Below are 15,199 nucleotides of genomic sequence, written 5' to 3' on the forward strand. Positions count from 1 at the left end.
ATTTATAACCACAAATCAAAATCTGTTTCTAAAGTGCATATAAATCAAATTTGAAGTAATAAATACACAAGGTAGACAAATGTTATGAAGAAGTAGAACTTAGGAAGTATGTTTTTCTGTATTTTAATTGAAAGGCATGGGAAAGAAAATAAAGTTGCAGATTTTTACACCCAGTTTTTGAGCCCTTAAGCTTTCTTCAACCACAGTAAAATGTTGTTTCGATTGCCTGAGTGGGCTGATGAACCAGACTCATGGTCCAGGCATTGTTAGTCAAATCTGGCTGGAGCCTTTGCCTACAAAACTCACCAGGTTTATGTTGAACACCGGGGTAAAAGGCGAGGATTAGGTTATTCTGAGCGCTGTATTAAACAGAAAAGTTTGTCTGCACTCACAAAAGCAGAAAAAAGAAAAACAGGGGGTCAAGGATTTTATAATTGCCTGAGGTTTTGAAATCCAAGAATATTTAGCTGTTATTTTGGGCTTCACTTGAGTTAATGAGCAAAATCTTCATTATCTCTGCAGCGTAGTCCACAGTCAACCCCAATTTAAGCTCTCGGTTTCATTTACTCATTTGGTCCTGCACACTTGCCTAAAAAGCTCATGTTTTAGCACGTCTGAGTAGGTAGTCTACAAGCAGAGCAGGGTTTAATCCTATTTCTCATGAGAGCAGCCACTGGGAGAAGGAGGCCAGAGTTTTTCCACAAGCTTATTTTCACCCAGATGAAATTCCACTCCCGGGGATCCGAGTGCTTCCACTTGTTCGGTGTTTGGATGGGAGGGCAGAGGCATTTATAAGTGAAGCAAATGTGTGCTGCTGGAGGGGGGAAATGATCACAAAGACGTGTCAGGATGCACAAATAAAGTTCTGAAAAATCACTTTTTAGTGATCTTTGTACCTGCGAGGCTTTTATGCAGACGAGGTTTGGTTGTCTCAAGGCACCTCGTTGATGGCTTCATTGTTTGTGGTGTTAAACTTATCTTTTCAGTTTTCTGGACTAGCCTCTCTAAGTATGCTGCTGCTTATAGGCATGCAGATGCAAAGATATCAAAGATAATATACAGAAGACGATGCTTCTACCTTTGAGAAAATACTTTCTGCATATTTTGACGGTGTTTTGCCCCAAGCGATCGACATTCTTCATAATCCTCCACGCCTTTTTGTAGAATAATATTTGTATAGCTCCCCTCTGACCTCAGATAAGGATGAGAATGCTGCTTTGAAAATAAAGTTCAGTTAAAGGTGTTAGATTTTCCCCACTTATATAAACAGATACAGCCTCATGTCTGCATCCATAAAGTTTCTGGAATGTTTTCCTGCTTTTTGAGGGACACAGAGCTCATTTTGACCCGCTGGCTCGTCTCCCAGAAGCCATTTAGAGTGAACACAAAATGTGAGGACCTTGCAGCACCCTTGGCAATGAATGCACAGATTGCAATTTTAAAAAATCAGCATCACTGACAGGCTTCATCCCAGTCTGCAGTAACTAAAGGTAACATTTTTTAACAAAAACACACAAACAGCCAACTATAAATCATCCTGCTTTTTATTCACATGCTTATTCTTGTCTTTCCATTGTTTTTATGTTTCAAGGATTCTTTTCTGCCTTGCAACAAGAATTCCATTTTGTAATCTCTCCTCTGCACCATGCCAAGGTCTCCAGTCTCGCCTTGGAAAATTGGCTCCCACAATGCACTTCCACATTAGTGAAAGTGTCCTACAGTATACTGCTGCTTTGTGTGCTCTTACTTAAAAAAAAGCTGAATGAAAAAGCTGAGCCTTACAGAGGAAATGGCACAGAGCTTCCTGAGAACTTGAATTGATATTTCACACTCTTCATTATGCAGCCGTTCTTTTGTTCTCTTGTGTTCAGGCGTTGCTTTGAGTTACACACAGAGTCATCAGTGCCATCGAGAGAGAGAGAGAGAGACGTCGCTGTGTGCGAGGAGCTCTGAAGAGAGGAAGTCGTTTCACTTTCATTGACACAGTTCTCGGCTTTAAACGAGGTTGCCCTGCAGCGATGAAGACACTGGTGTTTAATGAAATCTTTTAAAACACCAACACTGTAGGGTAATGTCGAGCACAGAATATTTATGAATCACCATGAATAATAAAACTTCACTTTAACCCTTTAACTCAGAATTTATAAGAAATATATAAAAACTCAATAATTTATGGCACTCTAATGCTCCTGAAGGCAGTTGTGAAACCATCTTTAGGTGTTTTATTAATGTCGGCACTTAATACTTTAAATCAGGGGTGTCAAAGTCAAGGCCCAGGGGCCAAATCCGGCCTGTGGTACAGTTATACCCGGCCCACAAGATCATATCTTATTCTTTAACTGGCCCTAAAATATGAGGTCAGATTTCCTTCAGTATAAAAATGTAAACTTAACCATGATGATATCACATATCCTTAAGTCATAAAAATGTGAAAAAATAAAGAGTAAAAATAATAACATTAAAATAAATGTGGGAAATTCATTTGTGTTTTCATTTTATATTTTCATTTTTGCACAGCACATTTATGACTTCTATTATTTGGACTTTTATCTTATGTTTTGAGGTTTTAATATTTATTATTTTACTTTTTACATTTATTATTTTGATTTTTTATCTCATATTTTGACATTGTTAATTTATTATTTTGACTTTTGTCGAATATTTTGGCCTTTTTATATTTATAATTGACTTTATATCTCATATTTTGGCCTTTGTAATTTATAATTTTTGCTTTTTTATCTCATATTTTGACCTTTTAGGTTCACAGTTTTAAATTTTAAGTTATAATCTGGTCTTAAAACATGTTTGTGACTTTCTTTTTTATATATTTGCCTTTTAAAAGTGTAATATTAACATCTAATTTAGTGTTTTGACATTTTACACTTACAATTTTTACTCTTTATCTCAGATTTTGAGCCTTTTAACTTATCATTTTGACTTTTTAAATATTAAAATCTTTTGTCATCAGTGCTTATTTTTTTCCTATAATTTATTACTGGCAAAAATGAGGTTGACAGTTTGGTTTAATGTGGACCCTGTCAGACCTTTATCCAGAATCCAGCCCCTTCTGTGATTGAGTTTGACACCTGTGATTAAGATGATTTTCATCTTATCTGTAAAGGGTATCATTGAAGTACATTTGTATTGTCAAAAGCTTTTATGTGGACAAATAGCTAATTAATCACCGTTGGACTACAGCACTTGAAAAGTTGAAAAAAAGTACCTTGAAGTGTTCTTGAGATGATGCAATGACAGGCAAGGGGTGAACATGAGATCCAGTGGCGTTGACCTCTGACCTATGCCCACAAAAATCTGATTAATATATTCTGAAGTCAAAGTTGGCGTCAAGATTATAATAGTTGTGGATTTTTCATTAGTTTCTATGTGTATTTCGTTTTCACTTTCTGTGTTTGATTTCAGTTCTTATTAGCTTTGACTGCTGTTTTTCGTTTTAGTTTAGATTTCATTAGTTTTAGTTTTTTATGGATAGATGTTGAGGCTGAGTCAGCGTCATACATTTTTTAAAAACATTAAAACAGGCCACTTATCATGTGTTTATCTAAAGATGATGTTTGAACACAACTCCAGACATAAAACTACCACTGCTCGAAGTCTTAACCAATCAGATCAGGCCATTTTACTCTCCCCAGACTCTGGTGTAGGTGCCAGTCAGTCTGGTTGTGTCAAAGACTAAAACTAAGGAGATTTTGTCCCCATTTTTATTTTATTTTAGTTAGTTTTGTAAGTGCACTATACAGTTTTAGTTAGTTTTCTTTTTAAATAAAGGTTAGATTTTCTTTAGTTTCAGTTAACTAAATTAATTTTTGAATTTTAGTTTGAATTATTTAGTCAGTTTTAGTTAACTATAATAACCTTGGTGGGCATTTGTGCAAAGTTTGAAGAAAGTCCCTCAAACATCACTGAGATATTGGGATCATACACGAGGGTTAAACATGAGGCCCAGAGACCTTAACCCTTGGAGCTCCAGCGGCATGGATCCGTACCAAAGGTACACCCCTTTGTAAATTGCTTGGTAACTTTTGAACCTTAAGTCATAAGCACTAACTTTTTTTTCCTGTGAAAGCTCTGTGTTGTGCCTTTCTAAACATGTTCTTCATGTATTCGTAGCTCTTACAGAACATTTTCTAGTGAGCCCAGAACTTGGCTGACATCCTAGGGTCTCTGAAGCCAGGGTTGTTGTATAAAACAAGAAGCGACACAGTTTAGAAAAACGTTAATAACTTTTGAACCATATGTTTAAGACACTTAATTTTTTTCCTCTGAAAGCTGGCCATTTTGCCGTTCATTTGCTACCCTCGATGTCTCTGTAGCCCTTAACGACGCTGTTGTAGCGAGCCTGAAACTTCGGTGACTTTTCAGGGTCTTCAAATATTAAAACCACAGCGCTAGATCCAATAATAAGCGTCTTTTTGTCCATTTTTAACCCATTTTTGATCATGTACTTTGGCTTTCTTCGGTGGGCAGTGCCATATTTGTTGAGGGCAATGTTTAGATGCAAAGCATTGTGGGAGTTGTACGCGACCAGTTGCTTCTCTACTGCTTAAAGGAACGACACAAATGAATCTAACTGCAAAAAAGCGCATGGACTTCCTCTTGTATTTATGTAGATATTTTGAAAACCGTTAGTCACAGAATGTTTATTTTTTCACTGTTTTGTCCCCAAGAGATGGAGAACAAGTCTGTGCAAGAAAAAATGCTTTATCACTGTTATTTACGATGTGTTATCAATGAAAATCTTTGGGTTTAAAATTCCAATTTGTTTTTTTTTATTTTGTCTTTAGAGTCCTATAACTTTTTTATATTTCAAGTGGCATTACTGTATTAGATATATTCTTAAAGCCCAGGTTGTCCTGGAAAAAAAAAGATGTATAGAGCTTGACTGTGCACCAGGGTTGATGTTTTACAAGCTTTTTAAGAAAAAAGTCCAGATGAGACAAGATGGAGAAAAAAATAGCTGTGAGCCCTAAAGGTTAACTTGTGATTGATCCCCTCTTGGTTTTTAACCAGTTTATCTTTGAGACAGAGTGGCTATTTATGCAAAGTTTGAGAAAAAAAAAAAAAAAAGCTACAAAGTGTTTTGGAGATAATGCAACAACAAGCAAAGGATAAACATGAGGCTCAATAAACTTTCTATCCCTTTCCGTTCTGAGTCTAACCAGTTTATCTGTGAGTTAGAGTGGGCAGCAGCTGTAGACCTAGAGACTTTAGCCCTGAAAACAGGTGCTCATTTCTGATTATTTATGCCCCACCCGTTGGTGGCATTGATAAGTGCAGCACTGCCACAAAAGTTTAGCTACCTACAACTGAAAATCCTGAAATACATTGGTTTTGTTTTGAAAATGGCCACCATAAGTCTAGCTGTGGCCCTTATGCTGTCTCTCTGCTGCTGTGTGGTAACCAAGCTGTTGCTCATCATCGGCTTATACATGCTCAAAGAAGCGCTACAAATCTTAATTTATATTCATTATTTAAGAGGTAGGGGCTGTACGGTGGCGCAGGGGTTAGCACTGTTGCCTCACAGCAAGAAGGTCCCTGGTTCACTTCCCAGTCAGGGCCTTTCTGTGTGGAGGTTGCATGTTCTCCCCGTGCATACGTGGGTTCTCTCCGGGTACTCTGGCTTCCTCTAACACCAAAAAATGCTCATTAGGTGAATTGGTGACTCCAAATTGGCTGCAGGTGTGAGCGTGCCTGGTTGTCTGTCTCTATATGTCAGCCCTGACATTGACTGGCAACCAGTCCAGGGTGTACCCCGCCTCTTGCCCAGCGACAGCTGGGATAGGCTCCTGCCCCCCCACGACCCAAATGGGATAGAAAATGGATGGATTTAAGAGGTTTTCACTAAAAGGACTGACAAGTGATGTGTCTGTGTTTTTGTGTTGCAGACATAAACATGGCGGGCGAGCCAAAGCCATACAGGCCTAAAGCGGGCTCCAAACGGCCGCTCTCAGCTGTTTACAGGTAAGATTCACCCTCCTAACACATGCAAATATAACACCACTGTCATAAATATTCACTATCTTTCACATCCTGCTGCTCCTGCTGATGCAAATATGAAGTAATATTTGAATAAGAGGATTCCTGTTATGCTTCTTTTTTGTCTTTTGAACTTTGAATTTCTAATTGAGTTTTTGATGCTTTCCAAACCTTGACTGGAGTTTATTTGGCAGGGGTCTGTAAGGCTCAAAGGAGAAGCTGTTGTATAAGCTTCATTAAGCATGACCCTGATTTTTCAGCCCATACACAAACATCTCCTGGTCACAAACAGATCAAAGCATGGCGTGTTTACCGAGGCCTAATACAAGACGGATGACGGATGCTTTATTTCTTCACTTGGACGTTTTTGTTGAGCCCAGTTTTTTCTATAATCAGAGGTCACACTCCTTCCATTCATCCTTTTCCCAGTAGTTGTTTTGTTGCATTGCATGTCCTATTTTACTAATTTATTAGTTGTGCATTGTGTTAATATAAAAACTCATTTGCATTTTATAGCTGCAGCTGAAAAAAAGCCAGGATGTAGTGTGGTAATTATGGAGCAGGAACAAACCAACACTACACTGCTCTAAACTGAAATAGTAATACATTTATCCTCATTAAAATTCCTGTGGGAATAACAACATTTCAAAATCCTCTCCTCTCCTCTGTATTTTATTTCTCGTTCTAAATTCTAAACAAGTTTCCATCCTGAGCGTGCACTCAACATTGATTTTCCTCTCGGGGCTTTAAGAAAAGCTTCTGTACACTTTTTTCTTCTTGTTGATTAATGGTCATTGCATGCCAGTAGTTCTTTGGCCTTCTGTTTTACCTGCACTGAGCTCAGCTGTAGGCAGAAACTAAAGCGTGTCCATTCAAATCAAAATTACTCAAGTCTGATCTGCTTACTTTTGACAGGTTCAATATGGCTTCTCTCAATATGACTCAGCTTTATCTCTTTCTCTTTGTCTGTTTGCACCCTCCCCGCCCCCGTTTGTCATTCTCAGTGGATATGAATTTGATTACGAGTACTACAGGGATGATTTCTACAGCAGGTACGTGTCATTTAATTTTTGTGTTGTCAAATTTGGAATTGAGCACAGAAATAATCAAGTTGTTTTCTTCTCAAAGGGCTTTCCCTTTTATTCGGGGCTTTCCACACACGTTTGGAGTAGAAGTGTAATGATTCATCAGTGTATATCTATATATCCATCGGTTGATTGATGATCCAATCAGATCGATGGAAAGTCAAAACATTGATCTAAATCAATGCTTCAAGCTATGCTTTTATTTTGAAATTCCCCCGCGCAGCTGTTAACAGTTTCCACCCCAGACAGCGTCCTCAACAAGCTAGCTGCAAGCTAACTAAGTAGCAGCAGTGGCTTAACCCTGAGAGCTCACAGCTATTGCACCGATTGCAATTTTCTGGCCAATCACCGATCTTTACCAATTTTTTTTATAACTGACAGCATACACCTTCAATGTTCTAATCTTATTTTATTGAAAAACATTGAATAATACCCGTGAAACAATAAAGACTTGTTGTTTTAACTGCATATGAGGTAGTTCTCTCAAATATAAATGAAAAGTTTAAAGCATTGCTGTCCAAACTACTAAATCATATCAGTTCCTTTAGTCTTTCATCTTTCACATTTTAGTAGGTAGAGGCAGATGAAACCGATCATATCCTCCGATCTTATTTACAAGGATCGGCCGATTGCCGATCTCCTAAAATTAAGAAAATCTGCGCCAATACCGATTTGGCCGATCAATCAGTGCACCCCTAATTTTTTTCATCATCATGTCTCACCTGGACTTTTTTCTTAAAAAGCTTATAAAACATCAGCCCTGTGGTGTACAGTCAAGCTCTATACATCCTTTTTTTTCAGGAAAACATGGGCTTTAAGAATATATCTACAACAGCAATGTCACTTGAATTATGTAAAAGTTATAAGACTCCAAAGACATAATAAAAAAAACAAATTGGAATTTTAAACTCAAAGATTTTTATTTAACCTAACACACCGGGAAAGCTTCAGTAGGAAACATTTGGGAAAAGGCAGAGGCTTTGAAAAAAACTCGGAGTGTGATTGGATGAACATTCTGTCTGTCACATCTCTATGGGCCAATCAGAGCAACAAAACACGTGACGTAGCAGCTATCACAGATAGCTGCACGTGCGCAGCTGCTAAGGAATAACGCGAAACATGGCGACTGTAGACAGGTCAGTACTCGACTTGTGTCGTTTTTGAAAAGAAAACAACTCACTGCTGTTCTTTGTTCTTCTTTTAATGAAGAAATGTCGTCAAGTTCTGATAAAACTGGCGCTTTAGCAGCATCCACGCTAATCTCTTCCACCATAATTGCACCGGCCTCTTGCTGCTGCTTGTTTACGTCACGACTCTGCCGCGCCTGAAAGTGCTGCCCCTTGTCGCTGATTGGTCCTGTCACTTTCTAACCGGACCCAAATGGTTCAGACAGGAGCTTTGAAGATGGATTCGTCAGTGAAAAAACAAGGAAACGGGTGTATCCATCTGATTTCCAAGGTTAATTTTCATTGATAACACAGAGTAAACAAAAATGACAAAGCATTTTTCTTTACATAGACTTGTTCTCCATCTCTTGGGGACAAAACAGTGAAAAAATAAATACTCTGTGACTAACGGTTTTCAAAATATCTACATATATACAAAAAAAGTCCATGCTCTTTTTTGCAGTTAGATTCATTTGTGCCATTCCTTTAAGCAGTACAGAAGCAGCTGGTCGAGTACGACTCCCACAATGCTTTGCGTCTAAACGTTGCCCTTAACAAATATGGCGCTGCCCACCGAAGAAAGCCAAAGTACATGATCAGATTGTTATTATCAGAACATCATTATCAGATCTAACGCCATGGATTTAATATTTGAAGACCCCGAAAAGTCACCGAAGTGACTAAGAGATAGGAGGAGGGATAGCAAACGAACAGCAAAATGGTCAGCTTTCAGAGGAAAAAAGATCAGGTGTCTACGACGTATGGTTCAAAAGTTATTCACTTTTTTCTGTGTCGCTTCTTGTATACGACAAACCTGTCTTCAGAGACCCCAGGATGTCAGCCAAGTTCTGGGCTCACTAGAAAATGTTCTGTAAGAGCTACAAATGCATTAAGGACATATATAGAAAGGCACAACACAGAGCTGTCACAGGAAAAAACAAGTTAGTGCCTTTGACTTACGGTTCAAAAGTTACCAAGCAAGTGCCGCTGGAGCTCTAAGGGTTAAAGCTTTGCGGCTGAGGGAAAGAGGAGTGGCCACCGCAGCAGTAAAAAATGACCCAGCATATTTTGGGGGGACATTTCAGTCTTTTAAAGACTAAAATTAAAAATAGCTGCCAAAATTAACTCTGCTGACGGGAAGCACACAAAACTGATCATGCTTGAATGAAGCGTGCAAACCCGATGAAGGGACTCTTGTTTTCTCAGTCATTTCTCCGTCTGTGATCAGAGTGCGTATCTGTGGAGACATTTTCTAAATGTCAAACTTGTTGATAGCCCTGACAGACGTCCACTGTCACCAAGGGCGTTCAGAGCTGACACCTTCATTTGACATTTAGCACCCTCTTCTTTCATCCTCTTCACTTTAAAAAGATAAGTGAGGGGATGAGCTGCTTGGGTGAAATGGCCTGAAAAGTTTTTCAGAAAGAAGCCTAATGGTAGATGTGAACTTTAATATAAGTCTTTTGTTTCACGTGTAAGAGAGAGAACAGACCAGAAGAGAAATCCACTGAAAATCTATCTGTGAAAACAATCCTGGGAACAGATAATGGGTTTTAGAACGTGGAAAACCTTTTAGCTCTGGTGTATTGACTCTTTCTGAAATCCACACAGCCTCAAATAAAAGAAAAGGTGTACAAAATGAAGTCTAATATTAAGGTTTGTTCTTCTCTTAAGGCTTTTTGACTACCACGGCAGAGTGGCCCCCCCTCCCAGAGCTGTGATCCCCATTAAACGCTCCAGGGTCCTCGCTCCCTCCTCCCGTCGTGGGAAGACTTCCTTCCCCATCAAAACATCCTCCTCTTCCTCCTCTTCGTCCTCCAGACCTCCTACATCATCCTCCTCCTCTGGGCTAAAACGTACGTACAGTGATGTACTTTGTGTCTTATGGAGCTGACAGATTTTCCTTTAAATTTAATTTACATTTTCAGAAGAAGGGTGCTTATTACGCTAATGGCATTCTGTCCTCTTTAAAAGAGTGAAGGCTTAATGCAAACCACAGCTTTGAGAGAAGAAAACAGTGGCGTGATTCGCCATAAAAAGCTGTTTAATTTACTCCAGCAGCTCAGAACAAGCCGCTCTGCAATGTAGAGCAAACTCACAAACACAAATATAATCGGCCCCTGTTAAGCAAACAGCGTTATTCCAGTCATCCTGGATCTGCTTGGATCTCACTCGGTTTGTCTGATTAAGCCGTGATGCATTATAACGTGGGTAAATGTAATTAAAGCGAGATTGGGGCCATCTCTGCGGAGCTGTGGTCAGCTCTGTGAGGCTCTATCCGTAGCCCGTGTGTAATTGGCTACAGTGTTTGTTTCATTGTTGCCTGTCTGGGGCCGGTGTTATCAGCCTGAGCAGCTTGGTGCGGTCTGTCAGGAGGACCCAGTCACAGTTGGTTTTACAGGGAACGGGGAGAAAAACCCATCTCCCATCCTCTTTTTGGACGGACTCAATGAATTCTCTCCTCTGTCCGTGGGATGTTTGGGAGACTAATTTGGCCCTGCCAGCTCTGTGAAAAATCACTGCTTGTATTGACTCCAGCCTGGATAGATTGGATGGAAAAATAAGGTTAGCCCGTCCAAACAAGAGGGCGGGTCACACTGCGTGCATTTTGGACCACTTTGCCTGCTTGTGTAATTACTCACCAGAAGAAGGGGGGAAGCCGCAGTTAGAAGCATGGATTATGAGGATGGATAGATTTGTGTTTTCCAACATTAAACCTTCTTTGACACACAATCTTGGCTGTCAGTTTGTGAAGATGGGATTTGGATTCCAGCCTATTTAGTCTATTTATGTGAGATTATGAATGATGAATTAATCCCTCAGTTGTGCTCTAGTTTGTGAAGCCTCAGGCTGCGTTGGTTATTGGATAAAACCACAGTAAATCATGTATGTGAGCCTTTATCTTACATCAGATGGATTAAAGTAAAATAATTAACCCTTAACAAACCCTTTCTTTAACCCTTTATGACCTAGCATAGAACAAGTCTGCCAGAGCACATCCTTACATTTTTACATGCTGTAGTGACATTTTAGAGTGTTTGAATTGGCTATACATCACAGGTGTCAAACTCAAGGCCCAGGGACCAAATCTGGCCCATTGAGCAGTAAAATCCAGCCCGCAAGATGATCTCATATTTCTGTTCTAACTGTCCCATCAGTCTGAGGTCTGCAGATTTCCTAAAGTATAAAAATGTGAACTTATCCTGATGATTTAAGATATTCTTGTTAAGTCATAAAATCTGAAAAAGTAAGAAGTAAAAAATACTTAGATAAGAAGTAAGGAATGTGGAAAAAGAAATCAATTTGTGTTTCAATTTCACATTTTAAATTTAGCATCTCACAATTAGGACTCCATCTTAGGATTTTGACTTTTAATTTCATAGTTTGAGCATTTCAACTCATAATTTTGACTTCTCATATAATATTTTGAGCTTTAAGATTCGTAACTGTAAATTTTAAGAGATATTTTGACCTTTTTAACCAGTTATTTTGTATTTTATCTCATATTTTCAACTCCAAACTTTGACTTTATAATCCATAGTTTGACCTTTTAGACTCACAATTTAAAATTTTGAATCATATTTTGACTTTAAATTTCATGATTACAAATTTTATTTCATATTTTGACCTTTTAAACTCATGATTTTGACTTTCTGTTAATATATTTGCCTTTAGAGAAACATTATTCTTCAATTTCATGTTTTGACCTTTTTGAAGTAATACATTTATTTTTCTCAGATTGTGAACCTTTAAACTTATTTTTATAACTTTTTAAATGTCAAAATCATTTATCATCAGTGCTAAGTTTCTTTTTTTTCATATTTTATTACTGGTGTAAAGAGGTTGACAGTTTCTGATTAAAAAGGTGACCCTGTTAGGCCCTCAGGTTAGACCTGAATCCAGAATCCGGCCCCTGCTGTGACTGAGTTTGACACCCCTGCTATGCATCAATACAACCCTTAAGAACCCAAATTTTAATGATATCTATGTGATAAGTCCATAGTAACAAATGAAATTGCTCAAAAGTGCAAAAAAAAAAAAAAAAGAAAAATGAAAACCTTTTTTTGTTTTTGTTTTTTTTGTTTTTTTAACACGTTTTCCTAAATACAGAAATATCATAATTGTATCCCTCAAAATTGTGATTGTTAAAAAGTTGTACAAGATCATTTCAACCTACAAAAAATGATTCAGAGTATGTTCATAACTTCATATTTGGAATTCACTCATCTCATTAAGTGTGGCAAAACGAAAATCAAATGAAATTGTGCTCAATTTGCCAAAAGACAGCATCTTTAGGAGAAATAAACTATTTACAGTAGTGCAATCAAATCTCTAAGTGTGCAGATACTTTAGAGCATTCATGTGTTTGTAGACGACCATGTTTAAACAATAATCAGTCTGACTCCAGACCTGCAAGAAAACAACACATTTATAGTCCTGATTATATTATATTATATTATGTTGTTTTATAAGTGTGTGCTTTATACTACATTCCTGCAAAAGAAGGAAGGCTATTTCTAGAAGGAAACAGAACTCTGGAACACACTGAATGTGTGATATGTTAGTGTTATTCCTCTGGTTTTATATGCAAAAAGAATTACTGCTCTCTCATTTGGTCACAATTCCACCAGCGGTTAAAAATAGAAATGGGAACGCTGGCGATCCCGTAGGTTTTAAAGGGTTAGTATATGCTCAGACTTGTCTGAAAATATATTTTTGGTTCTTCCAGTCTTCTTCTGAAAGGCAACACTTCCAAGTTTATTTGCCTGAATTGGTGTTAAATGAACAGTCACTTAATGTTTTCTCTTGTGTTTTAATCAAATGCAGAGATCCAGTGCTAATATATAAGTACCGTTATTTTTCACACTGCTCTATAATCTTGATTCAGTGGTAATTCCGTTGAGTGGAACTATTTTTAAATGTGGAAGACAAGATTAAGTTTAACAATAATTTGTTCACATTTTTTTGAAAGAGAAATGTGCAATACCTTCACTGATTAGACTATCAGGGTGACTTCATGTACTGAAGGGGGACTGAGGCAAACGGCAGGAGTCCTGACACTGATGGTGGTTTTGATGGAGGATGCAGGGTCAGATGAGGAGTAGACTTCTGAGAAGCTGGACCAGGACGCCAATGAAGTGGCTTGGAGGAGGAGACTGAGGTCTTGTCCACACGGAGATGAAAACATTATATTTCCATTTTGTTTTGAAAAAGTTTTCCGTAAATACAAGGTCGTCTCAGGAAATGTCCACGTTAGCAGGAAACCACTGAAATCGACTAAAACGCTGTAGTATCTATGCCAAGCCTGTAAGTGATGCTGTAACGCTGCCACGGAAATGCACCAGAGGAGAGAAGAAGATCACAGAAAACCGCCCCAAACTTTCTCCTGGTTGCTCTTCTGGGTGTTCTCCACATTGAATCTAAGAACATGTGGTGTCTGCTGTTCTCGGTGGTGGTAAAGGAGCATCAGATTTGGCTGTAAAAGCCATAATAAGCTCAGTAGCTTCTGCAGCATTGTTGTTTTGGTTTGACATCCGCATGCGGCGTAAGGACCCATTTACATGACAACATTTTGCTTTTTTAACCGTTTTTGTTTCCAAAAAGTTCCACGTTCAGACGGCAACGTTTTCAAAAAGATCTCTGTTCACACGAGGCTGCGGGAAACACCAAAAATGATGTAGTACATATGCCAGGCCAGTAGATGGCGGTGTGATTTTGCTATACCAAAATAAGCACATGCGCACAGACACTTCCTTGGGCTGCCCTTTGACAGTGTATGGGTCGAGTCAGAATCTGGTGCAGGCATGAAATACGTCTCCGCTGATCCAAGTGATGGTGAAGTAAATCAACACTTTGTTAGAGTTAAATTCAGTTAAATTCAAAATAGTTAGGAGCACGAACAGTACACTGGTGTCAGCCATCTTTGTTTTGTTTTGGGCTTCCCATCCACGCATGCGTTATAAGCCTAGCCGCAGTGCGCATGTCTGTTTTCAGAAAGTGCCGGTTTCCCTGTTTACAGGGGCGTTTTGAAAAACGTCCACTCTGGAGCCCGTTTCCAAAAAATTCCGTTTTCAGTCACAAAAATGTCGTTGCCATGTAAATGGACAGCCAAAACGCTACAAAACTTTTGCGTTTTCACTCGGAAACGTCGTGTAAACGGGGCCGAAGTCGCCTGTGCTATGTGTGACGTAATCCTTTCAAGAAAGATGCGGTTGGCTGTCCACATGGAGACAGCCTCCTCTCTGTGTGGATGAAATGCAGATACGACAAAAAACGTTTGCGTATACTCTTGAATATGTCTTCGTGTGGACGGGGCCTCAGGTATGCAGGATGAGATGAGCAGAAGACTTATGAGGAGCTGGACTAGATGGTAATGAACTGAATGGAGGTGGCTGGGGTGGAGGAGGGTTGCACTGAAATGAGAGACTAGCTGCAGGAGAAGGGATGACAGATGTGAAATATGACAGGTGCATGATGATTGGTCAAACGAGTTTGTGGCAGAATCTGATCAGCGTAGTTCTTAACAGAGTGAATGCCCATAATCAGCTGATCGCCAGAGCAACGCATGCATTAAGAGTTTTTTTGTCTGTGTAACTTTTCCACAACAATTTATAGTCTAATTAAAGTCAGACGCAGCACAGCTCCAAAACGTTTTCTCCAGTTTAATCTTCCTGCACCTGTGAGTCAAGAGGTCCTGACTCTCTGCAAGATAAAAAAGTTCATCAGCAGGTCCTAAAATTAGATCCATTCCTCATTCCCTAAATCTTCCTTAATGCTTATTAAACAATACAGTTTGTCTCTTTCCGGTTAACCAGAGCTATTTAAAGATGCAGCACTGATGAAACCATGTTGGATTAGGATGTGTGTGTTTTCTCTCTGCAGCTTAGGGGACTGATAGCACAAAAGGAAAAAGTGCCTGGAGGCGGCGATAAATTAGAAACTGTTCCACACTTT

General features: G+C 38.9%; 1 protein-coding gene across 2 annotated transcripts in view; it reads left to right on the forward strand.

Moving 5' to 3' along the window:
* Window positions 1-15,199, forward strand: part of LOC121527082 (RNA-binding Raly-like protein) — a 237,620-nt gene that overhangs the window by 205,823 nt on the left and 16,598 nt on the right. For both annotated transcript variants that reach the window (XM_041813768.1, XM_041813769.1), the window contains 3 exons: window positions 5,904-5,979; window positions 6,999-7,046; window positions 9,920-10,101. In XM_041813768.1, coding sequence (XP_041669702.1) covers window positions 5,904-5,979; window positions 6,999-7,046; window positions 9,920-10,101 — 306 coding nt within the window. The remainder of the gene's footprint in view (window positions 1-5,903; window positions 5,980-6,998; window positions 7,047-9,919; window positions 10,102-15,199) is intronic.

The sequence above is a fragment of the Cheilinus undulatus genome, linkage group 19 (assembly GCF_018320785.1).
Source record: "Cheilinus undulatus linkage group 19, ASM1832078v1, whole genome shotgun sequence".
Lineage (NCBI taxonomy): Eukaryota > Metazoa > Chordata > Actinopteri > Labriformes > Labridae > Cheilinus > Cheilinus undulatus.